The 15252-nt window shown below is 35.2% G+C and overlaps 1 protein-coding gene across 2 annotated transcripts in view; it reads right to left on the bottom strand.

The window, feature by feature from the left end:
• Positions 1–14966, bottom strand: part of LOC110442792 (protein SZT2-like) — an 87913-nt gene extending 72947 nt beyond the window's left edge. For both annotated transcript variants that reach the window (XM_021486576.1, XM_021486577.1), the window contains exons 1-15: positions 14804–14966; positions 11002–11127; positions 10337–10534; positions 9197–9274; positions 8476–8568; positions 7677–7808; positions 6750–6885; positions 5893–6113; positions 5101–5249; positions 4162–4316; positions 3880–3976; positions 3044–3214; positions 1696–1851; positions 741–806; positions 223–426 (exon numbers count right to left, since the gene is read on the bottom strand). In XM_021486576.1, the coding sequence (XP_021342251.1) occupies positions 223–426; positions 741–806; positions 1696–1851; positions 3044–3214; positions 3880–3976; positions 4162–4316; positions 5101–5249; positions 5893–6113; positions 6750–6885; positions 7677–7808; positions 8476–8568; positions 9197–9274; positions 10337–10534; positions 11002–11127; positions 14804–14854 (2033 nt within the window). In that variant the 5' untranslated portion in view covers positions 14855–14966. The remainder of the gene's footprint in view (positions 1–222; positions 427–740; positions 807–1695; positions 1852–3043; positions 3215–3879; positions 3977–4161; positions 4317–5100; positions 5250–5892; positions 6114–6749; positions 6886–7676; positions 7809–8475; positions 8569–9196; positions 9275–10336; positions 10535–11001; positions 11128–14803) is intronic.
• Positions 14967–15252: the final 286 nt, after the last annotated feature.

Genomic DNA, 15252 nt, shown 5'->3' with positions numbered 1-15252 from the left:
TTTTTTTTTTTTGGGGGGGGGGGGGGGGGGATTAAAGTTCATATTCATATGCATATTCATGATCATGTAATGAAATAATTATTTAGTGCTTTAAAATGGTTTAGTCAAAAAAACCATTTGCCCCTAGATACCAGTAATTGATGTGTGTCAAAGTTGATAAGTGTAGTAATAAAACACGGGGTCAATTACCGGCATAATAATCATTTAGTAGCCTATGCCTACCCTGGAAGCAGTTTGATGTAGGAGTCGTTCTCCAGTAAGACAAAGGTGCTCCAGTCACGCAGCAGTGCATGCAGGGACGTGAGCGCTTGGCGACACAGTACCACATGGAACCGTCCACTAGAGTTAGGTGTGTGTAGGTATTTAGGTAAAGGCACGTCGTGTTCAAGTATCATTCCTATACGGTGGCTGTGCATCCACTTTTGCCTGTAAAACACAACATATGTCTACCTTAGTACAGATCCTTCATGGTTCCCACAAAATTTGGACCCCAAACATAAAAGTTGGTATTTTTCATAATTCACAATACAATCACTTCATATTGTATTCAATAATTTTTAAACATTTTATCACTTTTAACAATATTAAATTCTAAATTTAAAAAATTCTAAATATTAAGAAACTAGATTGTTATGAAATTCTTGAAATATATAACATAAGAAGCATACTGAAGTCTCAGTTTAACTAAACAAAGAACGAAAAGAAGAAAAATATACTTAACTACAGTTCGACCAACTTACCAAATCTTTATATCCAGATTCACCACTGGTTTCCAATACATTGCAAATGAAAGCAGAGCAGAATCCCTAAATAACAGAAACACATGTCTATCAACACGATTGGGAAATCAAACATTTAGTCATATTAATTCTTCAGAGATTTTTTAACAGTTAAATAGAGCTTATATCTCATATAAAAAGAAAATCTTCTTTGTTAATCTGAGGTAGTATTTAGTGATGTTTGTATTGAAAGAAGAATTCTGAGTATAATATCCACATTTTTTACATCATGCATTTGCCGTACATTATCATTATAAACAAATTCAACTAACTTTCTGAACTATCCAGATTACATGAAAACATTACAATACTTATATCAAGGGAAAGGAGACATTCTCTTTTTAAGGTAAAGGGTACCACTGCATATATTTTAATCGCAAAGAAGAGTTCCAATCTGATTTTTTTTTAAGTTTTCTTGGAGAATTCTCTCCTCTATATAGAAGATGAAGCAACCTTAAGGAATTTTTCCTGATTTAGAGTAATTTTCCCTATCAAGGTTTTCATATGCTTTGTGGCCCATCAATTGGACACTCATGTTGACGCCATCTATGTATAATTCCTGTATGGCAAAAGTGTTGAAGTATAGGTTTTGTAATGTAAGTTACCAGTTGACCCCTACAGTTTCTTGCTTTCTTTTTTTATATCTATTTTCAAACAATCAAATTTCAAACAACTACAATTCTGTCATATACATGGCAACATGCATGTGATTTTATTAAATAATTCTTTTGCAAGTCTTGAATGAATATTTTACAATAATGACATTGATAATAATATAGTTTAACTTGTTGTGTGCCCTTTACTTTCCGACAGTTTCTTTCACCAGAGATGTAAAATCAAGTTAGAGAACTCAATTATAGAGAAAAATTATTTAAAGGGAGACAACCTACTTGTTGTTTAAAGGGAGACAACCTACTTGTTGTTATGTTGTGAGTTTAGCACAGGGTTGTTTGAGTTTGGTGGCATGTAGAACAGGGGGATTCCCTTCTTGATACTGTCAGGGACTTTGTAGTGGACAGCATTGGACCCAAAGGTCTGAAGGTGGTCCAGTAACTGGTCATCCTGTCTCAACCTTCAATACAATCACAACACAATCACAACAAGTCGTGTACCTGATCAAATACATAAAAATAATACTTTAATCATTTACTGCCTCCTGTTGGACTCAGGAAGTTTTAGCAGACACATGAATTATTAAAACATTCATTGGATTTTTTTTTTAAACAATCATGAACATGTCTATAATAGACAGCTCCAAAAGAACCATTTCTTTGTAAAACCTGTCAGTAAAAGGCTGCTTTAATACCAGACCAGCAGACAACCTGTCTATAAAACACAACTCTCAAAGTACTATACCTACAATCTGTCTATGATGGAAAGCTAAAAAAAAAATACCATACCATAAAATACAGGTCTCAAAATACCACCCCTACTGAAAGCCAGCCTCAAAGTATGATACCAATAGACAATCTGTTTATAAAACCTATGGACAACCTGTCTATGACAGACAGCTCTTGAAGTACTACACCTACTGACAACCTGTCTATGATAGACAGCTCTCGAAGTACCACACCTACCGACAACCTGTCTATGACAGACAGCTCTCGAAGTACCACACCTACTGACAACCTGTCTATGACAGACAGCTCTCGAAGTACCACATCTACTGACAACCTGTCTATAATGGACAGCTCCAAAAGTATCATATCCACATACATCCTGTCTATAATGGACAGCTCCCAAAGTATCATATCCACATACAGGACAGCTCCCAAAGTATCATATCCACATACAGCCTGTCTATAATGGACAGCTCACAAAGTATCATATCCAGATACAGCCTGTCTATAATGGACAGCTCCACATACAGCCTGTCTATAATGGACAGCTCCAAAAGTATCATATCCACATACAACCTGTCTATAATGGACAGCTCCCAAAGTATCATATCCACATACAACCTGTCTATAATGGACAGTTCCCAAAGTATCATACAGTCTGTCTATAATGGACAGCTCCCAAAGTATCATATCCACATAGAGCCTGTCTATAATGGACAGCTCCCAAAGTATCATATCCACATACAACCTGTCTACATAGGGCAATTCTCAAAGTACCATATCGACAGACCTGTGAACAACTCTCAATATACCACACTGACAGATAACATATATATAAAGGAAATCACACAAAGAACCATTCCTACTAATAACAACAAAATTCAGTTTCTGTAAATACCATTCTCAAACCAAAAAGCATATTACCTTTCCAGAGTCATCCAAAATCGCTTGATGTTGAACACTCGAGTTTGACTTTGGTTGCCCTTGAGTTGTGAGCAGGTGAAGTCGTGAAGGAAGTCGTAACGTCCCTCTATGTGTATCTCCACATATGTCTGTGAATCCTGGGCACTGTAGTTACCTTCTCCAGTCTGTCTCCTATATCAAAACACAAGTACACTGTATACTGGAGTGTAGCCTTACACTTGAGTCACATACATGTAGCCTTACACTGGAGCCACACACGTAAATTGTATACAGGAAAACTTTCGCCCAGTCAAATATCGCCCTTTGTTGATAAAATCCATGTTCGCCAAGTGTTAATTTTGCCCTTCACATGTAATTACCATACATTGTATTATATTGTGCACTTGTATTCAGTGTCATGATATATTCGCCATCTTTAGGCAGGGCGAAAAAGGCGAAAGTAAAACTGCGGATAAAATTTCCCGGTATACAGTAGCCTTAAACTCTCAGAAACAGTATTTATTATATGTCGACTACACGTTACTACATCTTTATTGGGGCTTATTTAAGATGAGTAGATCCTACAATTACTGTGACGTCAGTCCATAGGTACAAGTATTACTGTCTAACCAAGAATCTGCTGAGGTTGACAGTTTTGAATTTTTCTCCTTACAGTTTGAGAATATCTTAGCTACATAACAGTCATCACATTTAAAACTTACAAACCATTCCTTGTTCAAGAAGTCTTCAATTCATGAAGGGCAGTCTAATTTCACAAAAAAAGGTTTGAAAAAAAAATAATGACATGTAAATTGAATTCTGCATTTTTTTTTTAAGATTTGCTGCAATCAACTTACTTTGCAGTTTCCATCGGCCAGAGTGCTGTGGCAGTATACTCAATCTTGACGTAATCTTTATAGGGTAGGATCAACCGTACCTCAATCTGACTCCCACCTACAATTTAAACAAGGTTTAATTGTAAATTAATCTTGATGTAATCTTTATAGGGCAAGATCAACGATACCTTAATCTGACCTCACTCTGACTCCCACCTACAATTTAAAGAAAGTTTATCATTATCAACAACTTGTTCATATATTGAGTCAATAAAAAAGTGGTGTACAGTACTTAACCATTACCTTTGGTGAGGTAGACGTCCTTGATAGTATATCCCTCCCTTAGCCTCACAGACAGAACACTCAGAATGTTGGCGCTCAGTTTGGCATCCATGTGTTTCTGCCTCACAGTAGGTAGTACAACAGAATTCTTGTCTTTTATAGGATGTGACAAAATCCTGAAAAATAACCAATACATACAAGTTATACTTATCACTGTTACGAGGTATTGGGAAAATTTGGTTGCCAACTTTTTTTAACTTTTTTCTTGCAATGGTAACCTTAAATCAAAATTTTTGAAATTTTCAATTAATTATTTTTGTGATCTTTTGTATATCAGAAAGGACAAGTTATAAATTGTTTGCATCTAGAAATCACTACATCTAAACACCTGGCAGTCAATTCAGTTAAATGAAACAAGTCTGACATATGTACTCTGTGTAGGTGCTTGTCAGCATTTCTACTATGCAATATATACCACCGATTGAATATACACAGGTCCTATTCCTATGTAGCATTAACCCTTTCACCCCTATGTAACTTAAGTAAACTCTACCAAGGAATGATCTGGATGGGCCCATTATGGTCTACAGCGGTGAAAGGGTTAAAGTCATAATTAATGTTTACTGAAAAGCTGATAATAAGAGTTACATGATGCTGAAAGCTTTTGCTTAACATTTTGCTGATGTCAAAATAAATTTTGCAATTTTTAAATTTTGACAGTCTAAATATATATGTTATACATGTACTGCGAAAACTAATTTTGGCAAAATTTACTCACTGTATGGTATTCATTTGTTCGATGTTCATTCAGGTCATATATGATAGCAAATTTTTCAAACAAGTTTTTGAATTAGCAAGTGAAAATCTGGTCATTTTGCAAAACTTTCCTGATGGATAAAATAGTTTGTGTTGACCCCTGCCAGAATTCATGAGCTAGGTGACATGTGATGTTAACATTACCTGCTGGACATGTACAGAGCGACAGGATGCATGGGTTCCATGTGGCGGTGATGAGTTAGTTCGTACTTAAAACCCTCAAGTCCCTTCTGGAAACTCCACAGCAGTAGGGCTTTATGATATATGTTCATCTGCCCACAGCTGTCTTTGGACTGATAAACAAACAAACAAACAAACATGTCAAGACTCATAAATCTGAAATTTTTTAATCAAATCAATGATTTCATTATATGTATCAGGGCTAAGACAATAAGGGTAGTCCCATAGTCTGAGACTAGAGAAATCTCCAGCTGGACTAGTGGTTCTAAAAAACGCTAGCCTGATTGTCTTGTCAAAATTTGGTATGGCCTATCTAGTTGAATGATATTGGTTTAGTGGAGTTTGCACATGGACTAACAAATATTGGAAACTTCTACCCCATTTGATTAGTGGTATTCAAAATTAATTTCTAGCCCTGTGCATGTACACAACCCACCACATACCAAACAGTATAGAAGATGTCCTCCATTACAAAGTGTGTACGGTAAGATAGACATAGGTATTCCCCGATCAGACGTGAAAAGGTATGGGTTCACCTGCCAGACCAAGGGAACTTTCTCCAGGTTCTCCGGTTTCCTCCCACATTACCCCCCCCCCCCAAGCGCACTAACATTCAGACCAACAAGAGTAAGTGTTTCATAATTGCTATTATTGTTATAAAATAAATAAAGTTTATATTTGATAAAATATTACAGTCCTCACTAAAATGAAACCATTTCCGGTTACTAATATAAAGTCAATCTACAATATACTCACAACATCAGGACACATAGCGAAGTAGGCCCCAAAGGTAGCGGTGGCCATGAACTGCAGCAGCTCCACGTGTGGTATACAGCCGAACTGACACCGGGCACAGTACGTCTCTCCCATTTTGAGGAAGGAACACGCCACAGTGCTGTTTCTTAGTTGAGTCATGATATGGTCAAACATGTTGGCATCAGGCGATCCCATCATGGCATCGGTCACTATAATGATTCCTGTAAAACAGAATGAATTTGATAGCTATAGTAATGGATTTCCAACAAAATAATCAATCACATTCTAGGAAAGGAACATTTTCAGTGGAAAATAAAGTTACTCCTGAAGACTTGAAATAATGTTGTTATGAAAATGTTAGTATACATATGTCCTAATATAAGGTCAACTGTACATCAAATGTCGAATGGTTCACAGCATACTAATAGTGATCTGGTGATCACCATAGTAGCTATCAGGAATACAGGATCCTTAACCATTATTTTTAGAATTTAGGAGACTGATCACAATTATTTTCGTATGTGAGAGCTCGAGTCCAAGTTCAGTAAAGATAGAATTAAGTTTTTAGTAAATCAGTTATGTGTCTCAATTGAAAAAAAGAATCATAAAATCATTTTTCTTATGATTTTGCTTCAATTGAAACATATGACAAAAAGTTGTTCTATTTAAAATGTCAACATTCTTGGTGATTATTGGTTGTTTATTTTTCTGATGATCCCAGCCAGACATAAACCATCTCTGATCTTGAAAAGGAAATGAAACATACAAGACTGAACTGAAATACGATTATTGTTTGATAAAGATTTACTGAACCATTTTAACTGGGAAAATGAGATGTACATGAAAACAAAAGTTACCTGCACTGGAGTTCTCTGGTAGAAGCTGAAGAGCAAACAGTCCCTGACGGATGAGGTTGTACAGCGAATCATTGAGCTTACGTCGGTGTGCGTTAATTTCCTCATAGCCCATACTCTCAGCCAAATCCTCGTCCACCTGGGGAAGCATGAAGGATTAGCTTCTTCATATCTGGTCTCACAATCAAAGAAGGCTAACTACTCTGCATTTTTCCACCATCATACCTTAGTTTTTAGACTTCATTGTATGATAAATTTACAAGATGATCTACAGTTACCAGTATGCTGCAAGGACTAAGCATGTATCCTATCATTTCCCTTGAAATATTATTTCTTCATCGTAAACTAACATATATTTTGTATCAATTAAGTTGATAATTTGTTTAATTTATCATTATCTACCATGTTCTATAGATAAAATTATCTACATGTAATATGCGCTACCAGAAATATTATTAAATAAAATGTTCTATAGACAGAGTTATCTACCTTGTTCTATCGACAAAATGATTTACATGTAGTATGTTCTGTAAGCAATATTGTTTGGTGAAATGTTGTATAGACAGAGTTATCTACCTTGTTCTATAGACAGAGTTATCTACCTTGTTCTATCGACAAAATTTTCTACATGTAGTATGTTCTATAAGCAATATTATTCGTCGAAATGTTGTATAGACAGAGTTATCTACCTTGTTCTATAGACAGAGTTATCTACCTTGTTCTATAGACAGAAATATCTACATGTAGTGTGTTCTACAAGCAATATTATTTGGTGAAATGTTGTATAGACAGAGTTATCTACCTTGTTCTATAGACAGAGTTATCTACCTTGTCCTTTAGACAGAATTATGTACATGTATACTATTCAGTAAAAAGTTCTATAGAGCTACCTAGTATGTCCTTGACAAAGTTCAACAATACATGTCCTACCACACTGAGGTTGTTCTTCAGTTTGTTGAATCCTGTGGCCAGACTTTGTTCAAAGGAGTCGAGTCTGTCCAGCACTAGACTAAGAAAGCTCTCTGCATTATCTTCTGTCACCTTCATTCCCTGGGCAAGAACCTGTGAGGACAAATCAAGCTTAGCAATTCAACATTGTAAGGGTGTATGTAGCAGTGCTCAGACGAAACATCAGTTTCTTACATAGACGTTGCTAAGACAAAGGATGAAATTCTTTTACAATTTAATCTATTCAGACAAAGGACTACAGTTTTCTTTTCATTTCCTCCTGCTATTTCAAGAACAATGGTTAGTACATGAAAATATTTGTCCAATAGCTCTTTATTTTATTTTGCATTACAAACATATCACAACATCTATCTAGTTATTTTAGAGTCTGTTTATAGGTTTGCCACAAGTTGTCCCAAATTCCAGGATCAAACCCATGCCTACCAGCATACCAAGGTTCAAACGTTGCTAAACACTCAAAACCAACCAGCTGACCGGACCTTGTTTTTAAACTGCAGTACTCTGTCCTACACCTCAAGTTCTTATATAACAGTGCGGACTCAAACTCTTACAAATCAGTGCTCAGTCTAAAGACTAAAGTTCTTGTATACCAGGTAGTAGTGACAATGCTCTTCAAAAACAGTAACAAAGTTCTTGCCTAACAATGATCAGACCAAATTCTTCCATACCAGTGGGTGTGTTCTATGACCAAGATTAATGATTATCTGGTAAGTGTAAAGTTATGTACCCACACATCAGGAAATACACCATTAGGACTTACCTGGTTGGCAGTACAGGCAAGGACAGGTGTGTAGGCTATGACTGTGACGTAAAGCTCAGGTACAAACTTCAGGTGAGTGCCAGGAAGCATAAACTGAAAATAAATAAATAACGCCTTTTCACGAATTTGACAATCCATATTACTTTTCATCTTTAAGTTGATTCCACAGAATTAAAACTGAGTTTGATAAAACAAATATTTGGTAGGTATTACATGATTAACTCATTCACCCCTGAAGACACATTTGAACTCTTCCAATTCAAAGGTTAGAAAAGTTCATCATGAAATTTCAGGGGTGAATGAGTTAAAAGTGTTACTAGTTACATTTAAATATTGTTACCTTTAATTTATGAGATATATGGTGTCCATGAATGTTACTGACACAATAAACTGATGTTTACAGTCTGTATATATATTGGACATTAATGCAATCTAACAAATTTGTTTTTTGAACATTAATGTTTGAACAATGCATTTGATAAAAACATATTTCATATCGATGGACATTCTTACGCAACTGAAAAATTCAGCCCATTATCTCCTTTTAATTACAAATGAGTATAAAACAATGTGTAATGTTAGGTTTGACCTTACAGAATAATACATAGTACAAACAACTAAATAATCATAAATAATATACTTACTTAGGTATCAAAACAGAACTTGATAGTATTGAAAACCATGAAACACTTCCCAATTAATTCCCAAACAGATCACTCACCGGCTTCACAAGTCCAGTAATACTGCATCTAAGGTTGTGACTGATTTTGTCCAACAGTACTTCTCCAGTCTTAAGATCCTGCAAAAAGATAATGACCACATCTCAACAAACATCATAATAATGCACTCACAGAACTAAAACAGGAAATGTAGAAAGGCAAACAATATAATCAAAACTTAATAGACTTCCCAGAAAACAGCTTCAATACAAAATGATGAAAAGTCTCAAAAACATACAAAAAAAGAGACATGAATGATACAATTTCTACTAATGAAAGGTCTTTAAAGAGTACTGAACTTATCTTAAATTTAACGAAAACTCTTCCAGAACTTTTGAAACGTCCAATTCAGTACTATTGATAACTGTCTGGTATACAAATCCTGTTAATATTAAGTTCAAGGTCATACCCCTGTGTACGGTGGCCACTTATTATTGTATAGTTGGTAGTTGGTTCTATTAGTGTGTTATTTAATTTCACTATATTCCGGCCGGTTACCACAGATACCGCAAAATTAAATACAAAGAGGATATTTACTATGAATATATGGAGATAAAACAAGACCTGTTATCCTTTCACTGCCGAATAATGAAGTTTTAACAACAATTAAATATTGTAATTTGTCTTGTTTTGATAAAACATGTGTAAAATAAATCCCATCACCCAAATACTACAAAACCCTTGTGAGTGCAATAAATTTAATCCCTGCAAGCTAGTTCTGATCAGCACAACCACAAACTATTAGCCCAGCGAAATTAACCCATTCCCTCCTACCCTAAAGTCACATTTGAACCTTACCAAATCAAAGACTGGGCAAGTCCAGTTTAAATGTGTAGGGGTGAAATGGTTAACAACTATACAGTACATAAACAGATAATATTGAACTCAAGGTAGAATCCCTGTACATATTGGCAACTTATTCCATATACAGCTGAAACTAAGGTCAAGGTTATGTTATGTCCATGTTTAAAGAGGTCACTTATAATTGTATACACATACAACTTATACAAACTTTACCAAGGCAGACCCCGATTTTCATGAACACACTCTGCATCTTATATTTTACCAACTGATTTACTAGTTAGAGAGACTATATTGAAGTCAAGGCCATTCCCTGTATCATATATATAATAGCCACTTACTACAGATGCTGCTGAGGGGCTGAGGTCAAGGACAAACACAAGCCTGTATCGCCTTGCAAGGAAGGTGACCACAGTTGATGGGAGAAGCTGGAACATGAATGGCTTCCCAGGTTGCACCAGAGGCAGCTGATCGTCGCCCATCTCCTCATCTTTGGCTGGTACCACTGACACAAGCTTGAGTTCTTCATCTGTATCACTCTATGTACAGAAAATACATTTATGTTTATTCAAAATTAAAACCAGATGTGATAAACAAAAATTCCAAGTTTTATGTAATTTAATTTCATTGAAAGTCTGCTGACATTTGTTTTTATTCCATCAAAGAAGCACACATGCTCAGTGTTAGTGACAGTACTGAAATTTCATTTGGAGCTAATACACACTTCTATGTATTTGGAGTAAATTGATCAGAATGAACCTCCTTCTGAAAATATCTTTTTTTTTAAAAGGTCTACACTGACAGTCCTGAAATCCCATTTGGTGCCTTCATGTATATACTTCTGTGTTGGAGTAAATTGATCAGAAACGAACCTCCTTCATACTTTAAACAAAACAAAGTCTACAATGAAATCACTTAATCTGAAATCCCATGCCAAGCTGAATCTCTTAAGTGTCTGAATGCATTTTCTCCATTTAGAACTCTTTTTTATTAAATATCTTCTTACAATGCACTGTACAGGGTTGAACTGCATCACACTGTTCAGATGCTCGAGAAACCATGAGGCTCGGATATTCCTGGAGATTCTGTAATCCTTCTTCATAAGCAGGTATACAGTTTTAGCTTGGAGGACCTGAACAAAAACAAACATTAATACATATAATATTTTTCATGTAGAAGACAATATCTTTATTTTTTACAATTTACTCTTAACCTATAACATGCTGTTTTTAAAAGTTTCAACTATTGTATACATTTCATTCAAAAGAAAAAAGAAAACATTTTTCAGAAAAAAATTGATTTCATAAACCAGAAGCACATGTATAACTGTTTTACTGATGATACATCATACACCCGCCATGCCTGATCTCCATTTTATCAGAAAGCTATGTACAAAAACAACTTTGTGATGAACATGAATTCAGAAAAAAATTGGTAGATGTACCATATATTATATATCTTGTCAGAAGCATTCTCAATCAAAAGTGACAAGTTTTGCATGTACAAAATGTAGAATATAGTGTAAAATTAATTTGTGACCGAATACATATGGCCTGTCACTTTGTAGATTATCAGCTAAGCAGATAGATTAAAGGGGCTGGTCGGGGAAAATATTACAAAATAAATGGGTCTAAATGTGTTCTCTGGCCTTCCAAAAGTTATACCACGGCAATATGATGGTCGAGTTCTGCTTGCAAAGTCCAGTTTTGACCACTGAAAACTCGGGGAAGCCCCGCGTAAATTTAGCGCAGATCTATTTATATATGTCACGTGTTTGTTTCGAAAGTGAGGCAGAAAAGATAACAATAGCACGCCGTCTATCAGCCATGTCGGACTCAACTAGCGGACAAGACAGCAATACTATACGTAAATAATTGTTTTCAAAGGTCATGTATGATGCAAGTGTAGTATTCCTACCTTTATGTTGTTGTTATATATAACGGTATTGATCCCTCGCGCCTGTCATGACTTTTGCATGCATCTTTTTCTTTCGCCGCGATGTTTACATTTGGCCTTGTTGATGACGTGCATGCGGTAAAATTACATCACTAATCTTGGTCAATTGAAAGTTTTAGACTGTCAGGTGAAGATTTAGGATTTCTTTATTATAATTATAATTTTTACTCTAAGGGAGTGAATTTCAGCAAAATTTGAATCGGTATGTTTCATAAGAAGGTATTTTAAACATGCGTATGACATTTTTTCTCCAACCAGCCCCTTTAATAGTTGAAAAAAAAAAAAAAAAAAAAATACTACATTTATCACATATTTAGTGAAAATGATAATTATTCATTTTGTTACTTTTCAAAAGTACATGTATACCCATTTAAAAGAACTCACACAACTAAATCGGCAAATCAGCAAGTGTTTCAAACGTTTGTAGTTCCTATCTAAAATAAGTTCCGGCTAATTACTGGGCCACTGAAGGAGTTTAAAAAGGAACTGATGACAGATTTTTAGATAAATGAAATGTTCAGGTATTGAACTTTTGAAAAATGTATACTTTTGATATATTTCCATGTCTGTGTGTGGATTTGCACGGGGGCAAAATGTCTGGGGGCGTTTTTGTTTTGGGTCACCAGTTTTGCTTGTAATTTTCTGGTTGTCAATTTCTTGGCGCTGTGACACTCCAATATGCCACTAAACCTACCAAAAAAGTCATTTTGTAGCCATTGCAAAGTATGTATTTATGAATCTAGACAGTTGTCACTGGTTTTGAACTTCAAATATTAAAGTTATTAGCTAAAATGTTTGGTAATAACATATAGGAAATGATTTAGTCGTGTCAGTCCAAACAATGAACCAGAAATATCTTTTGTAAATTATCTAAGCATTTGTGCTGTATTGATAAGTTAAATGTAAACATATTTAAGTCTATGATAATTTGAATATTTTGTGCAATTCAGAAATTGGTTCTGCGCTAATGGGGTCCAATGTCCGTTTCAGATCTTCAATGCAGTAACATCTACAAAGTTCTGTCACAAAGCTGGCCATGGTACAGTATTGTTCATGATCAGCACTTGATCACTTAGATTTACGTTAACGATTAATCAGAGAAGATAAAAGCATTGTAACTTAACAAGAAAATGTCTTTAAGACATGAATGCCTCCTTGCCCCTGAAGTCGGAAGCTTGAATTATGATGAACTCCTTGTGATTTTGCAATGGGATGGGACATGACATGATAGGGTGGACATATATAACACTTTGAGCTCCATTCACACACACACACATGTAGATGTACACACCCTAGTTTTATGCAAGAGCATCAAAAGTATAGGCTTATGGCCTAGTAAGTTGTCAGAACTTGTGCTGAATATGTTTGATTATTCTTTTCAATAAAGTATGTTTGAAGAGAAAAAAGAATTTTATATGTTAGCTAGGCATTATTTGTTTTTTGCCTGCAACCGGCCACTCCAATTGCAACCAACAGCTCAACCATGAAATCCATCTAGCCTAACGCCACTGGGAACAAACCTCATGACCATCCAGCACAGCCCTGTCTTTACATTATTCTGTCTAGTAGTTGCTTACTATATCTCCCAGGATTCTATAGACCTATTGTCATTGTGGCAATTAGGTTTTAATTGCACTTATGTTCGTGGTTGCCTTTAACTTCACCCAAAAAGGAATTTCCCTTTAGCTCAATTGGGAGAGCAGCAGACTGGTGGTCGAAGATGGGGATCGCTGGGACCAATGGAAGCACACTACTCTCTTTCCTGTTTTAAGTGATGTTTGCGGCCCTTCCTGGGGTGACAGGGAGTTAAAACTTAAAATACATTTAAAAAGGAGGGAGTAGTGCGACTAACTTTAGCCAGGTTATAATTGTTAACATATGATAATTATGATGGGTTGCCTTCTTGCTTCTTACTGAAGGGATTTTCCCTACAATATAGTTCATTCATCAGTTGAGCCCTGAGCTAGGAACAGGTCCAATACACTCTGCCGATTGAGCTATATAGCTGTAAAGACCTATAATAGCCTGATTGACCTATCTGAAATAGGTCTTTAGAGCTATTTTCATGTGATTTTCTTTTTTAAGGATAAAACGAAACAAAGTCGCTTTTAAAAGAAGATTTTATCATTAGGTTGATAACAAAAGACATTAAATATAAGCATTCATAAAAAAAAGATGTAAAAAAATCGGAAATTTTACATTTATGAAAAATGAAAATAAACATCTCAATATGCTTTTTTAGTCAACATTATTTAAACCTTCTTGTTTTATGCGACTTTGCTTTAATTTAATGAAAATTGAAATATTAGAAAATATAGCTCAATACAGCTATAATTCATACGTGAATATAGCTATAGGCCTATAGGTCTTTATAACTCGATCGGCAGAGTGTAGGCCTACTGAACCTGAGGAAGTTCCCCTACAGGTCACTGGTTTGGTTCCTGGTGGAAGCACACAAGTTATCTTTCCCGATACATTCTGTAAGATTTATAATGCCACTTTTGACAATTTCTGCTGCATTTTCTCAAAAACAATGCAAACTACTTGTTTTTTCATGTCGGTAATTTTCCTTTTAGAAAAGAGGTAGAAAATCACGGGTCCATTAATTGCTGTCATTCCAAAATGTTGCTATTTTTTTTAAAATAAATCATCTTCCAAATGTTAAGTGTGAACATCATAATCAAGCTAAAAACTACTTTATCAATTAAGCATACTGAATTGCCAACTGTCAACATAATCAGACAAAGTGTTATTTAGTTTAAAGGTGCAGGCCTGAGAAAATGACATCATCAGCTGATCAGGGGCAATGATGATGATAACAACGCAGAACTAGATAAAGTTCATCAGCATACCTGATCCTCAGCTTCACTCTCCGATTCACTCTCCGATCCAGTGTCCTCCATATTGAATTAAAGACCAGAAAATCTAGCTGTTTTCGTGTATTTCACATTGCCGTCATTGCAAACTAGACTTCTTTTATAACTTTCTTTCCAAAAGCCTGTCTGCAACTCGCGTTTAAAAATCAACGTCAATCAGACGCTTTGCATAGTAGTTTTGATTAAAGATTCTCATTCGTTACTTTTATCATGCTATATCTTATATGAAAAGATATTTATTTCTAAGGTTTGTGATAAAATGTCATTAGTTAAAAGAAGATGATAGCAGTATGGTTATTTGTACAGTATCAAAAGATCTGTGCCAGAATAATAAAAGTTAAAAAAACATAAACAGCACTTAGTGTGAGCCCGTCATAACTTTCGTTTGTGTACAGTTATTTTTATCGATTCCATTATGCATTTAT

Source organism: Mizuhopecten yessoensis, unplaced genomic scaffold (genome assembly GCF_002113885.1).
Source record: "Mizuhopecten yessoensis strain PY_sf001 unplaced genomic scaffold, ASM211388v2 scaffold716301, whole genome shotgun sequence".
NCBI classification, from domain to species: domain Eukaryota; kingdom Metazoa; phylum Mollusca; class Bivalvia; order Pectinida; family Pectinidae; genus Mizuhopecten; species Mizuhopecten yessoensis.
This window is presented reverse-complemented; position numbering and strand designations above follow the sequence as displayed.